At 46.3% G+C, this 27,490-nt stretch overlaps 1 protein-coding gene across 2 annotated transcripts in view; it reads left to right on the top strand.

Annotated features, from left to right (window-relative positions):
- Positions 1-27,490, top strand: part of MACROD2 (mono-ADP ribosylhydrolase 2) — a 2,939,506-nt gene that overhangs the window by 2,265,406 nt on the left and 646,610 nt on the right. For both annotated transcript variants that reach the window (XM_075338062.1, XM_075338061.1), the window contains exon 8: positions 15,361-15,434. In XM_075338062.1, the coding sequence (XP_075194177.1) occupies positions 15,361-15,434 (74 nt within the window). The remainder of the gene's footprint in view (positions 1-15,360; positions 15,435-27,490) is intronic.

The following is a 27,490-nucleotide window of genomic DNA, read 5'->3' as shown; positions in this document are numbered from 1 at the left end:
TTTGTTGGGTGGGAAACACAGGGATGGAGAAATGGTTGTCCAAGTAGAGAACCTCCTCTTTAAGGCTATGTGTGCACTAGAAAATGGATTTTTCTTAAGAAAAATCCGCACCCTGTGGCAGAATACCGCACCTGCGGCAAAAACCACGGTTATAACACACCTGCAGTTTTACCGCGGTATTGCCATGGTATTGCCGTGGGTTGGTACATGTGTTTTAATGCATTCAATGCAATAAAGCACATTGGGAAGAAAAAAAAAGTAATTTCCTTCTGAGATAGATAGTAGATAGATAGATAGTAGATAAAGAGATAAATAGACAGAAGAATAGATAGATAGAGGCATAGATAGATAGAGGACAGATCAATCAACAATCGACACGCTGCAGTTCTCCCGAGTGGTAGTGTGTTCACATTACCGGCAGTGAGAAATGACCTGTAGTTACCCCTACAGGCTCGTTGCGAGGCTGCATGGTGTATGTGTCAGTCGCAGCTGGATGCAAGCGTCGTGAGACCTGCGTGGATTACGCCGCAGCTGTGTGTTGGGGGGGGTTAAAAAACGGGCGAAAGAGGGGGCTTTTTTGTGTTTTATTTAAAATAAAGGATTTTTCGGTGTGTGTTCACTTTACTTACAGGTTAATCATGAAAGCTGTCTCATAGACGTTGCCATGATTAAGCCTGGACTTAGTGGCGGCGATGCGCTGCCATTAACTCGTTATTACCCCAATTGCCACCGCATCACAGCAATCGGGAAGAGCTGGGGACACTCCGGGACTGTCGCATAATGGATGCGACAGTCCCGGGGCAGCTGCGGGCTGATATTCTCGGCTGCGGGAAGGGGGGGGCATTAACCATGGCCCTCGCCCTCCCCAGCTTGAGAATACCGGGCCGCCGCTGTGTGTTTACCTCGGCTGGACGGTAAAAATACGGTGGAGCACACGCTTTTTTTTGTAATATGTATGTTTGATTTCTATGTGTATTTGTGTATTCTATATGTCTATGTTTGTGTGTGAGTGCGATATGTGTGTGTTCTATGTCTGTGATGTGTGTGTGTTTACTCTGCTCAGCTTCCTCTTCCTGTCATAATGACATCACTTCCCTGCAAAACACAGGCTGTGATGAACATTACCGCAGGTAAACCGCGGCTATACCGGGTATACCGCACCTAATTTGCTACCTGCGGTATACCCGCGTTATTTCGCGATTACATTACAGTGAATGGAGTGAAATACCGCAGGTACCTGCGGAAAAGAAGTGACATGCACATTTTCTCAAGAAATTTTTTCAAGAAATTCTGCAGAAAGAATTTTCTTGAGAAAAAAAAATGCAGTGTGCGCACAGCTATTTTATTTTCCCATAGGCTTTGCTGGGAAATGTGTGCAGAAAGGTTACAAACATTTCTCAAGAAATTTCTGCAGCAAAACCGCGGGTAAAAATGCAGTGTGCGCACAAGGCTTAATACCAATTTGTTCTACATCATGATAGCCTTTGACAGCATTGGCATGAGATCAACTGAACAACTGTAGCTGAACTTTTGGCTCATAGCCCAATGCCATGCAATAGCCTTGTGATGGTTTGTGTAAACACTGTTTGATGCCTTATGCTTGGTATGTGAAGTCTAATTTCACTTGCAGTACAGAATGGATCACTATGTGCCACTCCTTGACAACACCACATAGGAATGGTATGAAGAGGCATTCCTGAGGTAGCGAGACACTAAGGCAGGCTTTACACGCTGCGCATCACTAGCAATTGCGATAGCACCTGCCCCCGTCGCATATGCGATATGTGGTGATTGCTGCCGTAGTGAACATTATCGCTACGGCAGCTTCACACGCACATACCTGGTCGGCGACGTCGCTGTGACCGCCGAACAATCCCTTCTTCAAGGGGGAGGTGCGTTTGGCGTTACCGCGACATCACTAAGTGGCCGGCCAATAGAAGCGGAGGGGCGGAGATGAGTGGGACATAACATCCCGCCCACCTTCTCCCTTCCACATTGGCGGAGGAGGCAGGTAAAGAGATGTTTGTCGTTCCTGCGGCTTCACACACAGCGATGTGTGGTGCTGCAGGAACGACAAACAACATCGTACCGGCAGCAGCAGCGATATTATGAAAAAGAGCGACGTGTCACTGATCAACGATATTTGACGTTTTTGCGATCAGTGATCGTCGCTCCTAGGATTTACATGCTGCGATGTCGGTAACGGCGCCGGATGTGCGTCACTAACGACGTGACCCCGACGATATATCGTTACCGATGTCGCAACGTGTAAAGCCCGCCTTAATTTTCTCCAAGGATTATGGTGTGAGATGGCATAATGTATGGTAGCCAGACTCCTCTTGTCCTCATTTCAGGTACCGAAAAAGTTTGGTGTTACATTGATTTGGTTGTAGAAACCATGGTATGACCATTTCTCCAGTGTCCCAAGAGCCGTTTATCAATACAATTACAGAAGGACATATGTTGCTGGTGCAACTATGAGCAGCCTGGATGGCTACATGTGCTACCATCAACTGCATAGTCTCTGGACTTGTCTCCCTTCTAGCACATCTGGGACATCATTAGTTGGAAATAGCAAAAGGGGCTGCCAGAAGCGGTTTTTGATGATTTCTGTACACAAGTGCATTTACCATGGCAGAACGTTTTTCAGACAACCATTAATAATCTCATCAATAGCAGCAAAGGCGTGTAAGTGTATGTATTTTTGCACATGGCATTCATGCTTGATATTGAACAAATCAAGATATTTTGAAAAATGTGTTTTCATTCTTTCATCATATCCACATCATTAGTATGTCTATCAAGCTTGTGGATTTTTATAATTCCACGACTTTCCTTTTGTGGTGTTCTCATTAGCCTGAAGAAGGAGCCTTGATGCTCTGAAAGCTTGATAAAATACTGTATTTTTTGGACCATAAGGCATACCCTGTTTTTAGAGGAGGAAAAAAGGAAAATGAAATTTTAAGCAAAAAATGTGGTCATGACACACTGTTATGGGGCGAGGATCTGCTGCTGACACTGTTATGGGGGTAATGTCCCCAAATTCTCTATTAAGGTACCCCATCCTGGTAATGATTCTTCTGCCTTGTATATGATCCCCATCCTTGTATATATGTCCCTCATCCTGGTATAGCCCCCATCCTGCTATATACCCCCATCCTGATAAATACCCCCATCCTACTATATGGCCCGCATTCTGCGTCACACAAAACAATAAACGTTTATACTCACCTTTCCTCACTCCACTCAGCATCGCTCGTCTTCCTGTCTGTGTCAGCAGCAACGCTGCTGACCTGTGTGGAGCTGGTCACCATTCCCTGCAGCATCACGATGACCTCCTGTCTGCCGTTCGCTGATGTGTGTGGAGAGCGGTACGCACAGGGATGACATCGCTATGCGCACCGCTCTCCACACACATCAGCGGGCCGGCAGACAGGTGGTCATCGCGATGCTGCAGGGAACGGTGACCGGTGAGTATACCTTACTTATTCACTGCCCCTGCGCTGATGATGCTGCGCGGGGGGCAGTGAATATAGCCGCACATGATCACTCCAGGCTGTAGTTGACAGGGGTGATCACGTGGGCCCCCCGCACATCCTCCCGCCCACCTGTCAGCGCCGGCTTCAGCGCTGAGAGATGTTCAGTGGGAGGATGCATGCATATGAAATGAGTGGGCCCACGTGGTCATAGTAGGCGCTACTACAGCCTGCGCATGACGCCGATGACCCGCTCCACTGCAGCACCCTCATTCCCCGCAGCCATGCCCTACATTCAGACTAGAAGACACACACCCCACTTTCCCCCAACATTTGGGTTGAAAAAAGTGCGTCTTATAGTCCAAAAAATACGGTAATTTTTCTGGTTAGTCTATAAAGGTATCACTCCTAAAATACTTATGTCATTCTTGGGACATAGTATTTCGATTGATTTTTCTGGCTAACACGGTACCATAATATTACCTTGTATTGCACTTTTGTGGTGTTGCAATTTCAATATTGAGGAGTACATATTATAAAGCAATTTAATTTACTTGTTTAAACCTATGTGCATTAGTTAGAATAAAAATAAAAATGATTCTTTACTGTAAGAGCAGTGAGTGAAACTATGGAAATTTAGGTCACAGTAATATGATGATTTATTTCTTGAATGACGTTACAGGAGGACTCTGGGTGTCTATCCTTCTCTCAAGATGCTATATATTAATTGGTTGAATTATATTTCAAAATTTTAAAAAAATCATTAAAAAAAATAATCAGTACTTTGATATTTCTTTTGTGCACAATGCTGCATTATTATATTCACTGAATATGTAAATTCACTGTAAATGTCTTTGACAAATAATTTTGTTTGGCAACATGTATACAATCGTTGAAGAAACTTCTTAGGCTAGTTTCACACTTGCGTTGAACGGTATCCGTTGCATTGCGTTGTGTAACGGATGCAACGGATGTGTTGCATATAGTGGCACAACGGATGCAACGGATGCTGCAAAACAACGCAATTCGTTTTGTTTTTTTTTTGTTTTTTTACAGTTTTACCAGCGGCAGACTATTGTGAACGATCAGCTGATCGCTCCCAGTAGCCGGCCGCCGGGTGATCAGCTGATCGCTCCCTGCACCCGGCCGCTGGGTGATCAGCTGATCGCTCCCAGTAGCCGGCCGCTGGGTGATCAGCTGATCGCTCCCTGCAGCCGGCCGCTGGGTGATCAGCTGATCGCTACCAGTAGCCGGCCGCCGGGTGATCAGCTGATCGCTCCCAGTAGCCGGCCGCCGGGTGATCAGCTGATCGCTCCCTGCAGCCGGCCGCCGGGTGATCAGCTGATCGCTCCCAGTAGCCGGCCGCCGGGTGATCAGCTGATCGCTCCCTGCAGCCGGCCGCCGGGTGATCAGCTGATCGCTCCCAGTAGCCGGCCGCCGGGTGATCAGCTGATCGCTCCCAGTAGCCGACCGCCGGGTGATCAGCTGAGCGCTGTCACTTGCCGGCGCCCGGGCATGCCGGCGGGCGGGCGCTCAGCTGAGCGCTGTCACTTGTCGGCGGCCGGGCATGCCGGCGGCCGGGCGCTCAGCTGAGCGCTGTCACTTGCCGGCGCCCGGGCATGCTGGCAGGCGGGCGCTCAGCTGAGCGCTGTGACTTGCCGGCGGCCGGGCATGCTGGCGGCCGGTTGCTCAGCTGAGCGTTCGGCCAGCGCAAGCCAAAATAAAGTTTGACTTAAAAAAAAGAGCATGCGCAGTGAAATCCAGAGGATTCCGCTGCTCAAAATAACGTTACATGCTGCGTTCCTCCCGCTGGGCGGAAGCAACGGAGCGTCGCCCAGCGGAAGCAAAGCAGGTCCTTTTGGTACAATCCGTCACCCATACAAGTCTATGGGAAACAGCGGAATCCGTTAATGGATTCCGCTGTTTTCCAAAAGGGCGGATTGTAACGGAAGGAAATAAACGCAAGTGTGAAAGTACCCTTAGAATCTAGTTTTTGAGGCTTTTTTCTTTACCACTCCAAGTGTTTATTTCTTTTTACAATTTCACGAGTAAATTGGTTATTATAGAACAGCACAGCCTGCAATCTTTAAACAAGAAACCACAACCTACATACAGATTGTACAAAATAAAGATAATTTATGGACTGTAAAGAACACTATGTGGGTGTGCAGAAGGGCCTATTTCAGAAATTCAAGTCTTTTGCTTAAAGCATATATTCCCTTTGATGTAAAATTTCAAACGTGATTCATTATGTCAAGTAGCCGCTATACAAGTACAATCTACCTTCTAAATGTGGCCAAAAACATGACATTTCTGAGCTCAATTTTTGTTATCAGCATGGATTACCTTAATAACAGACAATTTTCTCAATAAATGAGGAATTTCTATGTCTCTAGAAGATGACAGTAGGAAGGGCATGTAACATTCAAATTGTTATCCTTCCGCACGAGAGTCGGTGTAAATCACCCAACTAAGCACAAGTCATTTCCACTTTATTGTTTTTTGGTTTATTCAAGGTCGGCAGAATATAAACTGTTGTGGGTGTTCATGGCTCTCCTGTAGACTTGACATCAAATAAAATTGCGAAAAATTGAGCGGCCACTAGACGGTAGTCCCAGAGTTTCCGGCTACCTGGTGGCATTCACAGCTCTTATTTTAATTAGATGTCCTCGCACGATATCGACGTGGTAGAGGCAGAAGGCCTGTTCTTAGGGCTCCAATCTAGAGGTCACAGATTACTCACATGGCCAATGGAGCGGGTCCTGCGAATCGATTCGCACCAACTCTATTCTGCATGATTAGTCACAGAACAATATTACCTAAAGATGTCCATGTACTATCCAACACACCATTAACTGCTGAAAACTACTGATCTACCTTCCTACTGTAATAATCATATGTTAAATCCTTTATAACATTTTTTTCATCCATTTCATCTGTTGCTTCCCCAATTTTCGTATTTGTAAATAAAATTATGACTTGTGCTTGGTTAAGTGTTGTGTCCCCTCCTGGCCACTAAACATTTTAGAAAGTAGACCCCACCGATCAACTATTGATGACCTAATGTAAGATGGGCTGGATGTTGGACCAATCAAATATGGCTCATCTTAAGGCGCTTCATTTTCCTGCTCTCTGAGGGTCCCAGCTTAATAAGTCTGAGATAACGTCTTTAGGTCAGACTTATATACAATAAAAGCAGATGATCACAGGATGAAATGGATTAAGACTTTTAGGCTGCCAATTTTTGAGAAGTGTAGAACATCAAAACTTTAAGTAGCTGTTGTTACTAATCAGATAAGAATCCAGGTCTTTGGTGGAGATAGTGATGAGCATTGTTTCCTTGAAGTGCTTGGGTTCTGAGATGAACTCCAACTAAGGTAAGTGCTGTCTGGAGTTTGTATGTTTTTCTTAATATTATTTTTTATTATAATGCCATTGGTACATGTGAAAAGGGATACACATAATAGGGACAAATACAATAATCATAAACAAAACAAGGCACAGACAGGTACAGGAGGAAAGAGGACCCTGCCCACAAGGGCTCAGTCTACAAGGGTTGGGTGAGGATACAGGAGGTGAAGGTGGAGATGGTCATGCGGCGCTGTAGCGGACTGAGGGTTACGGCAAATTGTAGCCTTGTCAGAAGAGGTGGGTCTTCAGGTTCCTTTTGAAGCTTGTCAACGTAGGCAAGAGTCTGATATGTTGTGGCAGAGCATTGCAGAGTATGGGGGAGGCACGGGAGAAATCTTGGATGGGATAAATACGAGGAGACTAGAGAAGGAGATCTGGTGAGGATCGAAGGTTACATGCAGGTAAGTACCGGGAGACTAGGTCACAGATGTAAGGAGGAGACAGGTTGTGGATGGCTTTGTATGTCATGGTTAGGGTTTTGAACTGGAGTCGTTGGGCAATGGGAAGCCAGTGAAGAGATTGGCAGAGGAGAGGTTGTGTAGCAGCAGGGGGACAGGTAGATTAATTGGGCAGCATAATTTAGAATAGATTATAGGGGTGCAAGACTGTTAGAAGGGAGGCCACAGAGCAGGGAGTTGCAATAGTCCAAGCAAGAGATAATAAGGGCATGCACTAGGGTTTTTGCAGCTTCTTGGGAAAAGAATGCACGAATCCGGGAAATATTTTTGAGTTGGAGGCGGCAGGAGGTGAAGAGGGTTTGGATGTGTGGCTTGAAGGAAAGAGCAGAGTCTAGAATTACCCCCAGGCAAAGAGCGCATGAGACTGGGGCGAGTGAGCAGCCATTGACTTTGATGGATAGGTCAGTTGGGGGAGTTGAATGAGGAGGAAAAATAAAGAATTCTGTTTTGTCCATGTTCAGTTTTAGAAATCGAGCAGAGCAAAAGGATGAAATAGCAGACAGACATTGTGGGATTCTGGTTAGTAAGGAGGGGATCTCCGGTCCAGAGAGGTAGATCTGCGTATCATCAGTGTAGAGGTAATACTGAAAGCTGTGGGACTCGATGAGCTGTCGAAGGTGTAGATAAACACAGCAGTGGTCCAAGAACGGAGCCTTGGGGACACCGACAGATAGGGGGCAAGTTGAGGAAGTTGTGTGAGAGTGGTAGACGCTGAAAGTTTGGTTCGTTAGGTATGAAAAGATCTAAGATAGGGCCAAGCCTGTGATGCCCAGAGATGAGAGAATCTGTAGTAAAAGGGAATGGTCTACTGTGTTGAAGGCAGGAAACAGGTCCAGGAGGAGGAGGACAGAGTAGTGTCCCTTGGCTTTGGCAGTTAGTAGGTCATTGGTGACTTTTTATTTGGGGCATTTTCAGTGGAATGAGGCAGTCGGAAGCCAGATTGTAGCCAGTCAAAGAGTGAGCAGGAAGAGAGGTGGGAGGACAGTTCAAGATGAACATGCTTTTTTAGTAGTTTGAAGGTATAGAGTTGAAGTGATATGGGGCAAAATTTTGACTCTGAGGAATTGTCAAGGGAGGGCTTTTTGAGGATGGGTGTGATGGAGGTGTGTTTAAAGCATGAAGGGAATACACCAGTTGTTAGTGGTAAGTTTGAGAGATGGCTTAGGGATGGGATGAAGACTGTGGTGAAATTGGGGATGAGGTGGGATGGGAGCGGCTGAAGTGGACAGGTGGTGAGATGTGATTTTGAGAGTAGAGAGGAAAGATGATCTTCTGTTATGGTGGAGAAACTGGATTTGGAGGAAGAGGGCTAAGTAGTTATGTGGAGGGGCTGCAGGGACTCTGATCCAAAGCTTGTTCTGATATTGTCAATTTTCTGTTTGAAGAAAAAAGCAAAGTCTTCAGATGAGATGAGAGGAGAGTGAGGTGGTGCCAGGGGACGGAAGAGAGTTGAATGTGTTGAATAGCTGTTTAGGGTTGTGGGATAGGGAGGATATGAATGATGAGAAGTAGGTTTGCTTTGCAACACTGAGTCCAGACTTGCAAGTGGTGAGGTACTGTTCTTATGTGATGAAGTGCTTGGGTGAATGAGACCTCTTCCATCTCCGCTCAGCAATCCTGGAGGCCTGTCTCAGTTCTTCAGTCTGGTTTGTGTGCCAAACTGGCCTGTTGATCCTGCAAGTTTTGATATGCATGAGGGGAGCAGCCGATCTGAGAGCTGCAGAGATTGTGGTGTTATATAAAGTGGGAGCAGCATCTGCATCGTGCAACATCTGCAAGAGGGAGAAGGGACTGAGAAAGTGAATCTAAATCAAGGTGTTTGACTTTTCTGTGTGGGTATGAAAGTTTGTGGAGGGGAGGGTTGTGTACTTGGACAAGAAAGGGAAGAGAATGTGAGTAGATTGTGGTCAGACAGTGGGAGTGGTGAGTTTGAGAGGTTGGATAGGAAACAGAGGAGAGTCAAGATGAGGTCCAGCATGTGGCCATCTTTGTGAGTAGCTGCAGCTGAGTGAGTAGCTGCAGAGTCAAATGGAGTACTTAGCTGGTGGCTTTTTATGGGGTTTAACTGGTGTACTACCACTCTTAACAAATAGTGATGGACTGGCTGGCTTCCAATGAGATTGACTCTAGATCAGGGGTCTCAAACTCGGCTGGGTGTATGGGCCGCACACAGGAAAAAAATAATTTGAGGGGCCGCATTCCTTTCAGGACAAAGTGACATTGGTAGTGGTACCATTTTTTCTCTCTATACACCCTTGAATCACTGTTTTTGAACATTTTTCATTTGTCCATTATAACAAATGTGTAGTGTGTAATATATATATATATATATATATATATTGTGAGACTGTGACCGGGGTTATCTATGACGGCCGGTATGTCTCGCCCCGGTTGTGCTCACTCCATGATAGAAAATAACTCCACTCCAGGGTTAATCCTGTTTCCCTACAGGCTTAAGGAAGGGTTAAAAGGAAACAGGAACGAGGGCAGGTGTGCCGGGTGTGAGGGAGTGATCACATCTCCCTGAGTTCTCTGCCGGAAAGGCACATATGTACTATTATGGACTTTTCTTTGGATAATAAACCGTGTGCTGTGAACCTTGGTGCCTGGATCCCGTGTCTTCTGCAGCACAGCCGACGACGCTACCTCACAATATATACACATACATACATACATACTTTTTTTTACATTTTTTCCCCTTTTTATAAGTAATACAGTTTTACAATAACCACCGCATAGTAATTTTGGCCAACATCTTGTAGTAATGTGCCCCATCTTGTTTCCCATTCTGTAAAAATGTGTGCATCCTTGTCCCCTTGTAGCAATGTGCCTCAGCTCACACACACACACACACACACACACACACACACCCACCCTGTGCAGCCTCAGCTAACACCCCCCCCATCCTCTGCAGCCTCAGCTCACACACACACACACACACCCCACCCTGTGCAGCCTCATCAGCTCACACACACACACACACACACACACACCCCACCCTGTGCAGCCTCATCAGCTCTCACACACACACCCCCCCCCCACCCTGTGCAGCCTCATCAGCCCACACCACCCCCCCACCCTGTGCAGCCTCATCAGCTCACACCACCACCCCCACCCTGTGCAGCCTCATCAGCTCACACCACCACCCCCACCCTGTGCAGCCTCATCAGCTCACACCACCACCCCCACCCTGTGCAGCCTCATCAGCTCACACCACCACCCCCACCCTGTGCAGCCTCATCAGCTCACAGCACCACCCCCACCCTGTGCAGCCTCATCAGCTCACACCACCACCCCCACCCTGTGCAGCCTCATCAGCTCACACCACCACCCCCACCCTGTGCAGCCTCATCAGCTCACACCACCACCCCCACCCTGTGCAGCCTCATCAGCTCACACCACCACCCCCACCCTGTGCAGCCTCATCAGCTCACACCACCACCCCCACCCTGTGCAGCCTCATCAGCTCACACCACCACCCCCACCCTGTGCAGCCTCATCAGCTCACACCACCACCCCCACCCTGTGCAGCCTCATCAGCTCACACCACCACCCCCACCCTGTGCAGCCTCATCAGCTCACACCACCACCCCCACCCTGTGCAGCCTCATCAGCTCACACCACCACCCCCACCCTGTGCAGCCTCATCAGCTCACACCACCACCCCCACCCTGTGCAGCCTCAGCTAACACACACACACACACATTCTTCTCACCTGCTGTCAGCGGCATGCAGGCACGTGGACTCGGTGAAGCCTCAGCTAACAAACAAACAAACACACACACACACACACACACACACTGCAGCCTCAGCCAGCAACAGAACCACACACACACGGCATGCCACACACACACTGCAGCCTCAGCCAGCAACACAGAACCCCACACACACAAAAACATTCTTCTCACCTGCTGTCAGCAGCACGCAGGCACGTGGACCCGGTAATGATCACAGCTGCTGTCACCGCTGAACTTTCGGCCGGCGCGTGCAAAGCAGTTCTCACTGCACAACAGCCACTGGCCAATCACAGGCAAGCATCTGAGGTCATATACAGCAGGTGCTTGCCTCTGATTGGCAGGCGGCTGTTATTGCGTTCTGCAGTGAGAACTTCACTGTGCGCGGCAAAGACAAAACTGTAGGCTGAAATAAATAACTGGCAGCTGCGGCCCCTGCACCGGCCGCCATCTTTACCAGGTCCACGGGCCTGCGGGCCGCAAGAAGCCACCTGAAGGGCCGCATGCGGCCCGCGGGCCGCGTGTTTGAGACCCCTGCTCTAGATCATCTTTTTTACTTTTGTATCCAGCATTGTTAATATTGTTTTGATTTTTAGGTTTGTCATCTCTTTTTAAATATTTTGTATATGAGGAATAAATGTTTGCTTCTCACAGTCGCAAAATAATGTGGTCAATTTCTAAGAAAGTTTGTGTTGGTGTTGATGAATTGGGTACTTAGTGTCTAAAGTGGATAAACCACGTTATAAAAGGGTTATCAGAACCTTTCTATAAATGTGTCAGGGAGTGAAGTTCTAACAGTGATCTTGAATAAGAGAAACCGAAGAAAAAACAGATATGTAAAAAAATCATACAGTACATCAGTACAAATGCAGTAATGTAGCCACAAAGGATGTAATGGTAGCAGTTGCCTTTTGAATTGGGAGTCCGACAGTAATACCACAATAAATGATGTACAATAGGTGGGGATCTGGTACAGATTTTATTTTGGAGTCCAGGAGAATCAAGTTATACCCTTGCATATACAGTGGCATGAGTGCAGTACGATATACGCCGAGACAGACCGTGGAAGAGATGGAGAAACCAAGCTCTCCTTCTTCGCGCTTGTGCTTTGATTCTCGCAGGTGAAAGAATTGGATTGCAGGAAAATGACACTCGGCACATACTCGCAGCAGAGGTCGAGCCAGGTGTCATTAAAATAACACATCCGATTCTCTCGCATTGGACACTATACACCAGTGAGACCCCGCCATAGAAGTGTTCATCGCCAGTGATTTGGTTCCGACAACTTGCCTTGCCCATACACACCATATGTAGTCACAGGATATGACTGAATACGGCACATAAATCTAAAGCTTGACGAGCACTGGAAGGGTAGCCTGGCAGATGTGTGTTGAGGAAGGGGTATACTAAAGCTTATGATAATGTGAATAGGGGTGTTAGATTGGAATTTATTTTTATTTTAGAATTTTGTAGGTCAACTTTTCCTGGTGACATAAAAATCTGTTCTTCTGGTAAAACAGACACCCAGTTCTCTGAATGTTAAATGAACTGCTGACTTAACTTCATAAAGATCTAGCTCATCTACTGCTGACACCACAAAATGATTTCATTCTGTTAGCATGACAGCTGTTCAGTAACAATCCTTCAGAATAAACATTGCTATAGGCTTTTATTTGTCTCTTAATAAAAGCCTGGCAGCTGTTATTAGATATTAGCTTGCTATGGCTTTATTCTCTAATTTACGCTCCTGCTATCTGTTTAATGCATTATACATAGTATTTTTTCTTCAGGTGTCACTTTTATTATGTTATTATTTGCTTGCGAGTAGAAAGTGACCCAGAAGCATTAAGTATTTATAATGTCTCTTATCTTGTTATTTCTCATTGCTTCATACAAGGATTATAGGCCATTTAAGTATTGCTCCACTGGGCAGTAGTACTGCAGGCTGTATATTGCTAACTTAGGTCTTGGCAAGAAATACTGAATCCAGATAAAGAGATTTCTGAAACCACAGGTTCATTAGTCCCAATTAGAACTTTTAGTAGGACAGCTGCAACTTGCCACGCAAGGGAGCCCTATGTGCCGCCTGCTTCCTGCCAGCAGAAAAAGTGCCTCTTCTTATTAGTAAGCCTGACAAGACATTGTGTCCATCACGCAACGATATTGATACATTGGGCCAACATGTCAGAAGAGACATCAGGGATTCCGGAAGGTAGGAGGTAGCCATGGAGAGTTGACCTGGCCAATGGACCAGGGTCCTGCACATCAGTTCTCTAATCGCTATCCTTTAGCTTTGGTTTGCTTTGACTAATCATTTGACAAGATATCATGTAGATTTCAAGTCTTTCAGAGAGACCAGTGATTATTCAATTCCACTGATTATTTGTTTTAAGGGCCCTTATTCCATTCAGCACAAGCTTTGGTAATTAATAGAAACTAGACGATTTCAGCTCTGCTACATTATTGAAGGCATGGTGTGCAATCATGGTACATGACCAACTGCTGCGGACTTCAGGAAGAGACTGAGCAGCGATCAGTGGTGATGTCACTCAGGTCAGTTGCAGGCACAGCTGGAGGTTCCCATAGCCCTGCACCTGTGACCTCAGGTCATTTCACCTAGGTGATTTCATTAAACTTAATGAATTCACCTTAAGTGGGATCACTGAGTTCATATAGGTACCCTGAGATCAGGTTACCTGCAGGTAGAGGTTCGTTGAAACCTCCAGCTGTGCCCACAACTTACCTGAGTGACGTCACTGCTGATCACTGCTCAGTCTCTGCCTGAAGTCTGCAGTGGACGGTCATGTACAATGATCATGCACTGTGCCTTCAGTAATAAAGCAGAGCTGGAATTGTCATGGGACCTCGCTTGGATTACGTCAAACCTGGATGTTTTGGGGTTAATAAAGTGGTGAAAGAAGGTGTTTTTTTGTATTTTATTTCAAATACAGGATTTTTTGGTGTTTGTTTATTTACTTTCACTTACAGATTAGTAATGGGGGTCTCAAAGACCATCCCATCAGTAATCTAGGGCTTAGTGATAGCTGTGAGCTGCTATTAACCCCTTATTACCCCAATTACCACCGCACCAAGGTAATTAGGAAGAACCAGGCAAAATTCTGAGATTGTCGCATCTAATGGACGTGACAATTCTGAGAGGCTGTAGGCTGCCATTTTTAGGCTGGGGAGCCAATAACCATGGGTCCGACAGCCTGGGAATAGCAGCCCCCAGCTGTCGGGCTTTATCATGGCTGAGTATCAAAATATGATAGACGCACGTGATTGGAAGCAGTCAGCTGCCACTCAGGGTGTGGGCCCATCTGACTGTAATTAATCACAGATGCCGGTGGGCAGGGAAAGCAGTGCATATGCAATGAAGGTATGAGCGGCCTGGAAGCAGTGACAGCTGTGCAAGAGCCTCATTAAGTATAGCACACTTGCTCCTATCCCCTGTCACTTCTACCACCATTTTAATCTCTGGATTATGGCACCATAGACTATATGGTAAACGGCATCCGGTCAGATATCCGGGACCAATCCAGGGATGGAAACCGGGTTTTGTTTTTTTTAAACCCGGTTAGACCAGCCGATCCCGGTTATCTGCAAGTCTCCCCATCACTATTGATAGCCTATCTTAAAGATAGAAATAATTTTACAGGCCCCCCCATTTATTCAGTTTTGATTCCAACATTTTTTCCTGGAAAGTTGTACCGCTCATGCAAGGTTATCGAATATGCAATGTGGGATCTTAGAAGAACACTTAACATTTTAGATGTTGGCTTAACATAATTATCATTCATGCTTAAAGTATACAAGATTTGCTAAAATCATTGCAAGGTTATTCCTCGTAACTATCCAGAGAAGAACGATGGCGACAGTTTGAAGAATTGCAGGGCATTATTTCAGTGTAATTAATGCAGCCATAAAAAGTTTTAGCCATTTCCAGTATGAAATATGGACATCCCCTCCTGTAACATCTGCTGCTGTTTCGGACACTCCCTTTCTTGGAGCTCATATACTGTAGGTGACCTAAATAAATAAATGAGGGAAAATTGGCTTTCATGCATTAAACTTTTATCCTTCAAGGAGTATTTACAGCAAAGACTAAAGTAGGACAAGCGTCCGAGGCTGCTAGAAAAAGATGTATTTCAGGTTTAACATCGAATTATACATGGTTTATTAGGCATAACGCTCACACACTGCTCAGTTCTGAAAAATTTCCCTACAAATCTCAATATATATTCTTCTCACAACCTTTTTTGTCTTTTTTTATAATCTTAGGATTTCCAAATGATCCAGCAGCTATCATAGCCCTGACTACCACCAAAGAATGGTTGAAGAAGAATCGAGAAGAGGTAGGCCAAGTATTCTCATGATGTAAAAGCATTTACTACAAATGCCTTAGAGTTTATTCACATGTTGGGATACAATTCACAAAAATGTTTAGCTTCCAAGTTGCAAAATGTACGCTATCCACTTTTTTGGGTATTTTGCGAAATGTTGTCTTAGTAAATGAGAGCTAATGGAAATTCCCTTACATTAGCCAGCTTAATCTGAAAAAACAGGTACTAAGTGTGTTAGTATTTATGCCAATCAAACCATAGAGGGTCCTTGAAGATACTTGCACCAAGGTTATTGAAAGGCGCACCCCTCTTAATGTGTATGATTTCAAAGTATGTGACAGGCAAAAAATCCTATTTTTACACATTATCAACAAAGGTTGCTTTCCACAATATTTTTGCTTTATTTCTTCTCATTTTGTCTATAGGGAATGTGTGAAATAAAAGAATGGCTGTTATTTAAATCAGGTTTTTATTTTATTTTTTTTTTTTTATAGTTTTCCCATATCTTTATCTATATAAAAGAAAATCAGAAATCTTTTCATTTCCACACTAGGCCTTAGGCCTCTTTCACACATCAGTGATTCTGGTACGTTTGTGCCTTTTTTTCTACGTACCAGAATCACTGACATACGCAGACCCATTATAATGAATGGATCTGCTCACACATCAGTTATTTTTCACTGCACGTGTCTCCGTGTGGCGTACCCGCGTGTCTGTGATTGCCGCACGGAGACATGTCCATTTTTTTCTGGCATCACTGATGTCCCACGGACCACGCAGTGGTGTGGTCCGTGAAACACGTGCCAGAAAAAAACGTGGTTCTAAAATAAAAAGCATTTTAACTCACCCATCTCCAGCGACGCTCTCTGCAGCCTATTCTCCCTGCTGCTTCTGAGCCGGCTCATTACTGTCGCGCATATTCATAATGCACGACACAGCCGACCCGGAAGCAGCTGCTGCGGGGGTCAGCGCCGGCCGGATGCTGCACCGCGGAAGCGATCAGCACCATGGAGAGCGGGAGCGCGCACAGGTGAGTTAATCTCTTAGTGCAATCACGGGCCACGGAGAACGGAGCCCGGATTGCACTTAGACAACCCACGTGTGTCGTGATTCACGGCACACGGAGGGACATGTGCGTGTTTTACACGCCAGTGAAAAACGTCAGTGTCTTTCACTGACGTGTGAAACGGGCCTTATACTAGGCTCACACTTCCTGTTCTGTACTTTTTAGCAAAAAACACAGGATCCTCCATTCCCATTACCTGAAGATCAAAGCTCACTCCACTCCTTCCTGTGTAATGACCTTTGCCCAGATTACAGTATGACCAGATAATATTTTAATACAGACAAATAGGATCTGAGTCACTCTATAGCGGTTAATGTGCCTTTGATGTGAAGATTAGGAAGTAAAAGGATAATATTTGGGCTAAAGACCACTTTGAAAATGCAAGAACAGATGGATAGTGATAGGGAAAATAATAAGATCAGCATTTTTCATAGATACATTCAATATAAATACCTGATGTAAACAATTGGTCATTAATGGGTGATAAACTCAGCTTAAGCTACAGTCATGGCCGAAAAATTGGCACCCTTGAAATTGTTCTACAAAATGAAGTAATTCTCCTAGAAAAATATTGGAATTACATATGTTTTGTTATACACATGTTTATTTCCTTTGTGTGTTGTCACCCTCAACTTAATATTTGGATGCACACCCTTTGGAATAAATACAGTTAGGTCCAGAAATATTTGGACAGTGACACAATTTTCGCGAGTTGGGCTCTGCATGCCACCACATTGGATTTGAAATGAAACCTCTACAACAGAATTCAAGTGCAGATTGTAACGTTTAATTTGAAGGTTTGAACAAAAATATCTGATAGAAATTGTAGGAATTGTACACATTTCTTTACAAACACTCCACATTTTAGGAGGTCAAAAGTAATTGGACAAATAAACCAAACCCAAACAAAATATTTTTATTTTCAATATTTTGTTGCGAATCCTTTGGAGGCAATCACTGCCTTAAGTCTGTAACCCATGGACATCACCAAACACTGGGTTTCCTCCTTCTTAATGCTTTGCCAGGCCTTTACAGCCGCAGCCTTCAGGTCTTGCTTGTTTGTGGGTCTTTCCGTCTTAAGTCTGGATTTGAGCGAAATGAAATGCATGCTCAATTGGGTTAAGATCTGGTGATTGACTTGGCCATTGCAGAATGTTCCACTTTTTTGCACTCATGAACTCCTGGGTAGCTTTGGCTGTATGCTTGGGGTCATTATCCATCTGTACTATGAAGCGCCGTCCGATCAACTTTGCGGCATTTGGCTGAATCTGGGCTGAAAGTATATCCCGGTACACTTCAGAATTCATCCGGCTACTCTTGTCTGCTGTTATGTCATCAATAAACACAAGTGACCCAGTGCCATTGAAAGCCATGCATGCCCATGCCATCACGTTGCCTCCACCATGTTTTACAGAGGATGTGGTGTGCCTTGGATCATGTGCCGTTCTCTTTCTTCTCCAAACTTTTTTCTTCCCATCATTCTGGTACAGGTTGATCTTTGTCTCATCTGTCCATAGAATACTTTTCCAGAACTGAGCTGGCTTCATGAGGTGTTTTTCAGCAAATTTAACTCTGGCCTGTCTATTTTTGGAATTGATGAATGGTTTGCATCTAGATGTGAACCCTTTGTATTTACTTTCATGGAGTCTTCTCTTTACTGTTGACTTAGAGACAGATACACCTACTTCACTGAGAGTGTTCTGGACTTCAGTTGATGTTGTGAACGGGTTCTTCTTCACCAAAGAAAGTATGCGGCGATCATCCACCACTGTTGTCATCGTGGACGCCCAGGCCTTTTTGAGTTCCCAAGCTCACCAGTCAATTCCTTTTTTCTCAGAATGTACCCGACTGTTGATTTTGCTACTCTAAGCATGTCTGCTATCTCTCTGATGGATTTTTTCTTTTTTTTCAGCCTCAGGATGTTCTGCTTCACCTCAATTGAGAGTTCCTTAGACCGCATGTTGTCTGGTCACAGCAACAGCTTCCAAATGCAAAACCACACACCTGTAATCAACCCCAGACCTTTTAACTACTTCATTGATTACAGTTTAACGAGGGAGACGCCTTCAGAGTTAATTGCAGCCCTTAGAGTCCCTTGTCCAATTACTTTTGGTCCCTTGAAAAAGAAGAGGCTATGCATTACAGAGCTATGATTCCTAAACCCTTTCTCCGATTTGGATGTGAAAACTCTCATATTGCAGCTGGGAGTGTGCACTTTCAGCCCATATTATATATATAATTGTATTTCTGAACATGTTTTTGTAAACAGCTAAAACAACAAAACTTGTGTTACTGTCCAAATATTTCTGGACCTAACTGTAGCTACAATCAATTGCTATAGAATCATAGAATAGTAGAGTTGGAAGGGACCTCAAGGGTCATCGGTTCCAACCCCCCACGAGTGCAGGTTTTCCTAAGTCATCCCAGCTATATCTTTATCCAGTTTTCGCTTGAAGATTTCCATTGATGGAGAGCTCACCACCTCCTGTGGTTGCCTGTTCCACTCCCTGACTGCTCTCACTGTCAGAAAGTTTTTCCTAATGTGTAATCTGAATCTCCTTCCTTTAAATTTCATTCCATTGCTTCCTATATCCTTTAACAAGCTTTTCACCTTTCAACTGGAATTTTGGACTCTTCTTTTGCAAACTGCTCCAGGTCTCTCATATTTGAAGGACACCTTCTCTCAACAGCAATTTTAAGATCTTTCCACAAGTGTTCAATGGTATTTAGATCCAGACTCATTGCTGCCACTTCAAAACTCTCCAGTGCTTTGTTTCTATCCATTTCTAACACTGGTCACTATGTGACTCAAAATCCTTTGGTAATCTTTAAATTTTATGATGCATTACACACAGTCAAGTCATCCAGTGACAGCAAAACAACGCTCAAACAACTTTTAACCTCCATCATATTTGATTGTGGTACTGTTTATTTCTTTGTAGGCCTCATGGTGATTTTCTGTAAATAGAATGATGTGATTTACCAAAAAGCTTTATCTTGGTCTCATCTGTCCTCAAGATGCTTTCCCAGAAGGATCTTGGCTTACTCATTTAAATTTTGGCAAACTGCAGTCTAGCTTTCTTATGTCTCTGTGTCAGCAGTTGGGTCCTGGATCTTCTGCCATAACGTCTCCTTTCATGCAAATGTTGATGGATAGTTTACGCTGACACTGATGCACCCTGAGTCTGCAGGACTGCTTGAATTTCTTTGGAACTTGATTGGGGCTGCTTTTCCACCATCCGGACTATCATGTCTTACAACTTTTCATGATATTTTCTCTGTCATCCATGTGCAGGGAGATTAGCTATAGTGCCATGGGCTGTAAAATTCTTGATTATGTTGCGCACAGTGGATAAAGGAACTCCAAGGTCTCTAGAGATGGACTTTCTTCTTAAGATTGTTGATATTTTTCAACAATTTTGGTTCTCAAGTCCTCAGACAGTTCTCTTCTCTTTCTGTTTTCCATGCTTAGTGTGGCACATACAGACATACAATGCAAAGATTGAGTCAACTTCTCCCTTTTTTTATCTGGTTTCAGGTGTGATTTTCATATTGCCCACACTTGCTACTTGCCACAGCTGAGTTTGAACGGGCATCACATTCTTGAAGCAAAGTTGTTTTTAAATTTGTAAAAAAATCCAACAATTTGCTGCTATGTTGTAACACGTGTGGACTTGTTGCGGATTCATTGGGAAATGTCACATATAGCAAAAGGCATATGACTATCTTAAGGCTAGCCTCAATCCTGGGCAATACCTTGGTGTATGAAAATGGCTTTACTTGGCTTCTAAGTTGAGATGTGATATTTTTTCATTTTGCAACTGAACATTGTCAGGTCAGGTGCTCATTAGTGATGAGCGAGTACTAAAAAGCTCGGGTGCTCGAAGCTCGGGCCGAGCCTCCCAAGATACTCGTGTACTCGGGCCGAGCAACGAGCCCAATGTTATCCTATGGGAGACCCGAGTATTTTTGTGAAATGACCCCCCGGCAGCATGGAGAAACCCTAAAAATGTCACAAAAGTCTCAGAAGAGTGCTCAAATGACATGGCAACAGCATGGGGAAGACCCCTTGAAGCATTTATCACTCAAAAGTCACAGCTGTGAACAATTTTGTCCGCGTTTCACGCCATTTTTACGGACTCACCAGAAAACCTTCCAAAATGACCCCAAAATGATTTTTCATGGCAGAAATGTTAAGGGCACATACCCAATAGTGAGATAGAGCTGGTGTATGTTACTTTTTGAGATTAATACATGAAAGATTTTACGTGAAAACATTGTGTGGCACTCCGATGTCCCTGAGAAGAGACGTACATGAAGGCCTCTTGAGTCTAATGTGCCCATTTTGAGGAAGTGAGTCTTTGTAGTATTTTCCTTTGCCAGGGCAGTCCAAAATTGTGAGGTTCACCAATGCCCCTGCATACAGACGTGCATGAGGGCCTGTAAACCTGAAGTGCCCATTGTAAGGAAGTGGGTCTATTGTAGTATAGCCCTTAGGCAGGGCAGCCAAAAATTGGGAGGCTCCACGTTGTCCCTGGATAGAGACGTGCATGAGGGCCTCAAAACATTAAGTGTCCATTGTCAGGAAGTGGGTGTATTATATAGTATAGCCCTTAGGCAGGGCAGCCAAAAATTGGGAGGCTCCACATTGTCCCTGGATAGAGACGTGCATGATGGCCTGTAAACCTGAAGTGCCCATTGTAAGGAAGTGGGTCTATTTCAGTATAGCCCTTTGCCAGGGCAGCCAAAAATTGGGAGGCTCCACATTGTCCCTGGATAGAGACGTGCATGATGGCCTGTAAACCAGAAGTGCCCATTGTAAGGAAGTGGGTCTATTTCAGTATAGCCCTTTGCCAGGGCAGCCAAAAATTGGGAGGCTCCACATTGTCCCTGGATAGAGACGTGCATGATGGCCTGTAAACCTGAAGTGCCCATTGTAAGGAAGTGGGTCTATTTCAGTATAGCCCTTTGCCAGGGCAGCCAAAAATTGGGAGGCTCCACATTGTCCCTGGATAGAGACGTGCATGATGGCCTGTAAACCTGAAGTGCCCATTGTAAGGAAGTGGGTCTATTTCAGTATAGCCCTTTGCCAGGGCAGCCAAAAATTGGGAGGCTCCACGTTGTCCCTGGATAGAGACGTGCATGAGGGCCTCAAAACATTAAGTGTCCATTGTCAGGGAGTGGGTGTATTATATAGTATAGCCCTTAGGCAGGGCAGCCAAAAATTGGGAGGCTCCACATTGTCCCTGGATAGAGACGTGCATGATGGCCTGTAAACCTGAAGTGCCCATTGTAAGGAAGTGGGTCTATTTCAGTATAGCTTTTTGCCAGGGCAGCCAAAAATTGGGAGGCTCCACATTGTCCCTGGATAGAGACGTGCATGATGGCCTGTAAACCAGAAGTGCCCATTGTAAGGAAGTGGGTCTATTTCAGTATAGCCCTTTGCCAGGGCAGCCAAAAATTGGGAGGCTCCACATTGTCCCTGGGTAGAGACGTGCATGAGGGCCTCAAAACATTAAGTGTCCATTTTAAGGAAGTGGGTGTATTATAGTATAGCCCTTAGGCAGGGCAGCCAAAAATTGGGAGGCTCCACGTTGTCCCTGGGTAGAGACGTGCATGAGGGCCTCAAAACATTAAGTGTCCATTTTAAGGAAGTGGGTGTATTATAGTATAGCCCTTAGGCAGGGCAGCCAAAAATTGGGAGGCTCCACGTTGTCCCTGGGTAGAGACGTGCATGAGGGCCTCAAAACCTTGTTCCCATTGCAAAGGAGCGGGTCTCCTGTCGTTGTAATGTCCATTCTGCAAAGAATGGGCGAAAAAATTTACCACTGGGGGTATACCTGAAACAAAGGCCTAAGTATTGCAATTTGTAACGGTCATCATCATGGTGGCGCATGAGGAGAAGGAGGAGCAGTCCAGCGATTATCCAAAGTCCAGAAGTGTGTACCCATGGGTGAGTGGAGGTACATGGCAAACTTTAAATTCCGCTCTCATTTGCTGGTGGTGTGGTGAAGTCTGGCCCAATCCAACCCTTGTTCATCTTGATCAGAGTCAGCCTGTCAGCATTTTCAGTTGACAGGCGGGTGCGTTTATCTGTAATGATTCCACCTGCGGCACTAAAAACACGCTCTGACAAAACGCTAGCAGCAGGGCAGGCCAGGACTTCCAAGGCGTAGAGAGCCAATTCATGCCACGTGTCCAGCTTGGATACCCAATAATTGTAAGGCACAGAGGAATGTCGGAGTACAGTTGTTCGATCTGCAAGGTACTCCTTCAGCATCTGGGCAAACTTAGGATTTCTTGTGGCACTACCCCGCACCTCAGGGGCTGTGGTACGTGAGGGGCTGAGAAAACTGTCCCACATCTTAAAGACTGTTCCCCTACCTCTGGCGGATTGGACTTGTGCCTCTCTCGGCTGTACGCCTCGGTTGTCCACTGATTCCTGACCTATGCCGCTAGCGTTTTGTGAGGGGAATGCTTTGCCTACTTCCGTGAGTATGGCCTTCCGGAACTGCTGCATTTTGGTTGACCTCTCCTCCACGGGAATAAGAGACAAAAAGTTCTCCTTGTAGCGTGGGTCTAACAGTGTTACCAACCAGTAATGATTGTCGGCCAAGATGTTCTTAACGCGAGGGTCACGAGACAGGCAGCTTACCATAAAGTCAGCCATGTGCGCCAGACTCTTAACAGCCAGGACTTCAGTAGCCTGACCAACAAGATGACTGAACATGCTGTCCTCCTCCTCCTCCTCCTCCTCCTCATCTACCCTGTCCTCTGGCCAGCCACGCTGAACCGAGGATATGACTGGTGTGCATGTCATATCCTCAATTTTGCCGGAGAGTTGCTCCATGTCTTCATCCTCCTCCTCGTCATAGTCCTCCACTGCACGTTGTGATGAGACGAGGCTGGGCTGTGTGTTATCACCCACACCCACTACTGTTTCTTGCTGCAACTCATCGCGCTCCGCCTGCAATGCATTATGTTTGTTTTTCAGCAGAGACCGTTTTAGAAGGCAGAGTAGCGGTATGGTGACGCTAATAATGGCGTCATCACCACTCACCATCTTGGTGGAGTCCTCAAAGTTTTGGAGGATGGTACATAGGTCTGACATCCATCTCCACTCCTCAGGTGTTATGTGTGGAGTTTGACCCATTTCCCGACGGCTTAGGTGATGCAGGTACTCAACAACTGCCCTCTTCTGCTCACATATCCTGACCAACATGTGCAGAGTTGAATTCCAACGCGTGGGGACATCACACACCAGTCTGTGAGCCGGAAGATGCAAACGGCGCTGAAAGCCGGCAAGGCCGGCTGAAGCAGTAGGTGACTTTCGAAAATGTGCAGACAGGCGGCGAACTTTTACCAGCAGATCAGACAGCTCTGGGTATGACTTTATAAACCGCTGAACCACGAGGTTGAGCACATGGGCCACGCATGGAACATGTGTCAGCTGGCCTCGCCTCAAAGCCGCCACCAGGTTCCGGCCATTGTCACACACGACCTTTCCTGGCTTTAGGTTCAGAGGTGTGAGCCAGTGATCTGCCTGCTGTTTCAGAGCTGTCCACAGCTCTTCTGCATTGTGGGGTTTGTCACCTATGCAGATTAGCTTCAGCACAGCCTGTTGCCGCTTCGCCGAGGCAGTGCTGCAGTGCTTCCAGCTTGTGACTGGTGTGGAGGGCACAGTGGATGAGGATGCGCAGGAGGAGGCTGAAGAGCATGACATTCCGGAGCTGTAGAGTGTGGGTGAAACACTGACTGAGGTAGGGCCTGCAAACCTTGGTGTGGGAAGGACGTGTTCCGTCCCTCGCTCAGACTGGGTCCCAGCTTCCACAATATTAACCCAGTGTGCCGTCAACGAGATGTAGCGGCCTTGCCCACAAGCACTTGTCCACGTGTCTGTGGTTAGGTGGACCTTGGGTGAAACAGCGTTGTTCAGGGCACGTGTGATGTTTTGTGACACGTGGTTATGCAACGCGGGGACGGCACACCGGGAGAAATAGTGGCGGCTGGGGACCGAGTAACGTGGGACAGCTGCCGCCATCAGGTCACGGAATGCTTCTGTCTCCACCAGCCTAAAAGGCAACATTTCCAGCGCAAGCAGTCGCGAAATGTTAGCATTTAGAACTGTGGCATGTGGGGTGTTGGCAGTGTATTTGCGCCTGCGTTCAAAGGTTTGCTGAATGGATAACTGAACGCTGCGCTGGGACAAGGACGTGCTTGATGATGGTGTTCTTTCTGCGTAGGCAACTGCAGGTGCAGGAGTGGAGGAGGCTTGTTCGCAGGCAGCATGGACAGAGGATTGGCTCGCATGCACAACCAGCGAAGACGTAGCAGTGACATCAGCAAGCACTGCTCCTCGACTCTGTTGTACTTCCCACAAAGTCGGGTGCTTGGCTGACATGTGCCTGATCATGCTGGTGGTGGTCAGGCTGCTAGTTTTGGTACCCCTGCTGATGCTGGCACGGCAGGTGTTGCAAATGGCCTTTTTTGAATCATCTGGATCCAACTTAAAAAACTGCCAGACTCGGGAAGACCTAACATTTGTACAGGCACCTTGTGTCGTCGTGTTGTTCCGGGGAACGGTTGCCTGACTTCTGCCTGGGGCCACCACCCTGCTTCTTACTGCCTGTTGTGATGCTACGCCTCCCTCCCCCTGTGCACTGCTGTCCTCGCTCTGCATATCCTCCTGCCAGGTTGGGTCAGTTACTGGATCATCCACCACGTCGTCTTCCTCTTCCGCACCCTGCTCCTCCTCCTGACTTGCTGACAATTGTGTCTCATCATCGTCCACCACTTGTTGAGACACGTTGCCAACTTCGTGAGAACGTGGCTGCTCAAATATTTGGCCATCTGTACAGACGATCTCCCCATGACCCACTTCAATATGAGCTGGCGAGAGGCCAGAATGTGTGAATGGAAACGTGAACAGCTCTTCCGAGTGTCCAAGTGTGGGATCATTAATGTCCGAGGAGGACGTGTACTCAGCCTGGTGGTAGGAAGGAGGATCAGGTTCAGAAATGTGCGGTGCAGTATCACGGCTACTGACACTTGACCGTGTGGAAGACAGAGTGTTTGTGGTGGTGCCAATCTGACTGGAAGCATTATCTGCTATCCAACTAACAACCTGTTGACACTGGTCTTGGTTCAAGAGCGGTGTACTGCTGCGGTCCCCAAGAATTTGGGACAGGACGTGCGAGCGACTAGATGTGGCCCTTTGTTGTGGCGAAATTAGAGCTTGCCCACGACCTCGGCCTCTGCCTGCACCACCATCACGTCCACTTCCTTGTTCCTTGCCAATGCCCTTGCGCATTTTGCAATGCTGTGCACTGCTGACGTGTATATTCACTACTTGTGCGTTATATCAAAGTTTCTGGAAATTGCACACAAGTGCACCTGTACGCTGCCACCAACAGGCACACACGTGCGGTTTTAAAAACCAAGCACGGACGCAATAAGAACCTAACAGGTTTTTTTGGGGAGCGACAATTACAGACAAGTCAGACACTATCTGGACTGTTTTACACTGTGTACACCAGCCCCAGATATGATGAAGGCTGGTATACGGTCACCACTACCCTGCCTGCCTGCCTGCCTGTATACTGGTACAATAGTCCTGACAAGGACTCTTTTGGTCACTAGCCTGTATTCAGACCTGGCTATACCCTGCCTGTATATAGCAACAATAGTCCTGAGAAGGACTCTGCTACTGTACTCCGACCTGGCTATACCCTGCCTGCCTGTATACAACTAGAATAGTCCTGAGAAGGACTTTTGGTCACACTGTTTGCAGCCCTGCAACTGAAAAAGCTATAAAGGGCCGCAAAGCTTTCCCTGAATCAGCGACACTCTCCCTGCACTCACTGTCTGGATAGCTGTGAGCAGAGCACAGCGCGCCGGCCGATATAAAGGCTCGGTCACGCTGTGCAGGCCGGCCAATCACTGCAATTCCACAACTAACAGGGCTGTGGCATTGCAGTGGTCTGCCAGCCAATCCCTGCATGAGGGCTGGCTCTCAAAAGAGCGCCAACATGCAGAAATGAAGACCACGAGTACAGCACGAGTATCGCGAGATTACTCGGTCCCCGCCGAGCAGCCCGAGTACAGCGATACTCGTGCGAGTACCGAGTAGTGACAAGCATGCTCGCTCATCACTAGTGCTCATATCTCAGACAACTGGGGACCCTAAAGGATTAGATAAAAGAGGTTTAGGGTATGTGCACAAGGTGTCTTTTCAGGCAGATTCCACCTGGCATTGAAAGTTGTGAAGTTTATAGAAGTCACCAGTCCATTCTTCTGGCTCCTCTAGTTGGTAGCCATCTCTATTTTAAATATAAAATAAAAAATACTGTATATAAATGCTGGCAGCAAAGTCACTGCAGTGATGGCAGAGAGTACACCTCACGGAAAATGCTGCCAGTGTTTATGTGAAGCATTTTCTGCTTCGAAAACCCAGCAGATGCTATAAGTTGCTGTATCCACATACCCTTACACTGTCTTCTGTCCTCCTATCTTCAGCTTATTTAGCTCTCAATGAGTACAATGCAGTGAGAAGAGGAAGCTATTACATCTGTTGGACTCGGCAATCATCTCATCATCAGATGCATCCCGGCATGCTGTACTTTATAGGTCTAAGCAGACCCAGATCAGCTTCGCTCTTGACTAAAATTACAACAAGGGTGTGTTTTTACTTGTAGGGAGGACTCCTAAGTAGAGTTGATGGACTGCCAATAATCCGGGTCCGGCGGATCCGCGGCAGGTTGACAAAGAAGTCCGGATCCGATCTGGAATCCGGCCCTATATATGTCAATGGGTAGTGGAAGAGAGAGAGAGGAAGGAGGTAGAGGAAGGAGAGAGAGGAAGGAGAGAGAGGAAGGAGAGAGAGGAGAGGAGAGAGAGAAAAAAAATCCGGATCGTGCACCCGGAATCCCGCGTACGGGTTGGACTCGGACCTGCCGCTCAAACCGCGCGGATCCGATTTTGCCGATTCGGGTCCGCTCAACAC

This window comes from Anomaloglossus baeobatrachus, chromosome 3 (genome assembly GCF_048569485.1).
Source record: "Anomaloglossus baeobatrachus isolate aAnoBae1 chromosome 3, aAnoBae1.hap1, whole genome shotgun sequence".
NCBI classification, from domain to species: domain Eukaryota; kingdom Metazoa; phylum Chordata; class Amphibia; order Anura; family Aromobatidae; genus Anomaloglossus; species Anomaloglossus baeobatrachus.
Note: the sequence above shows the minus strand (reverse complement) of the source record. Positions and strands in the feature narration are given on the sequence as shown.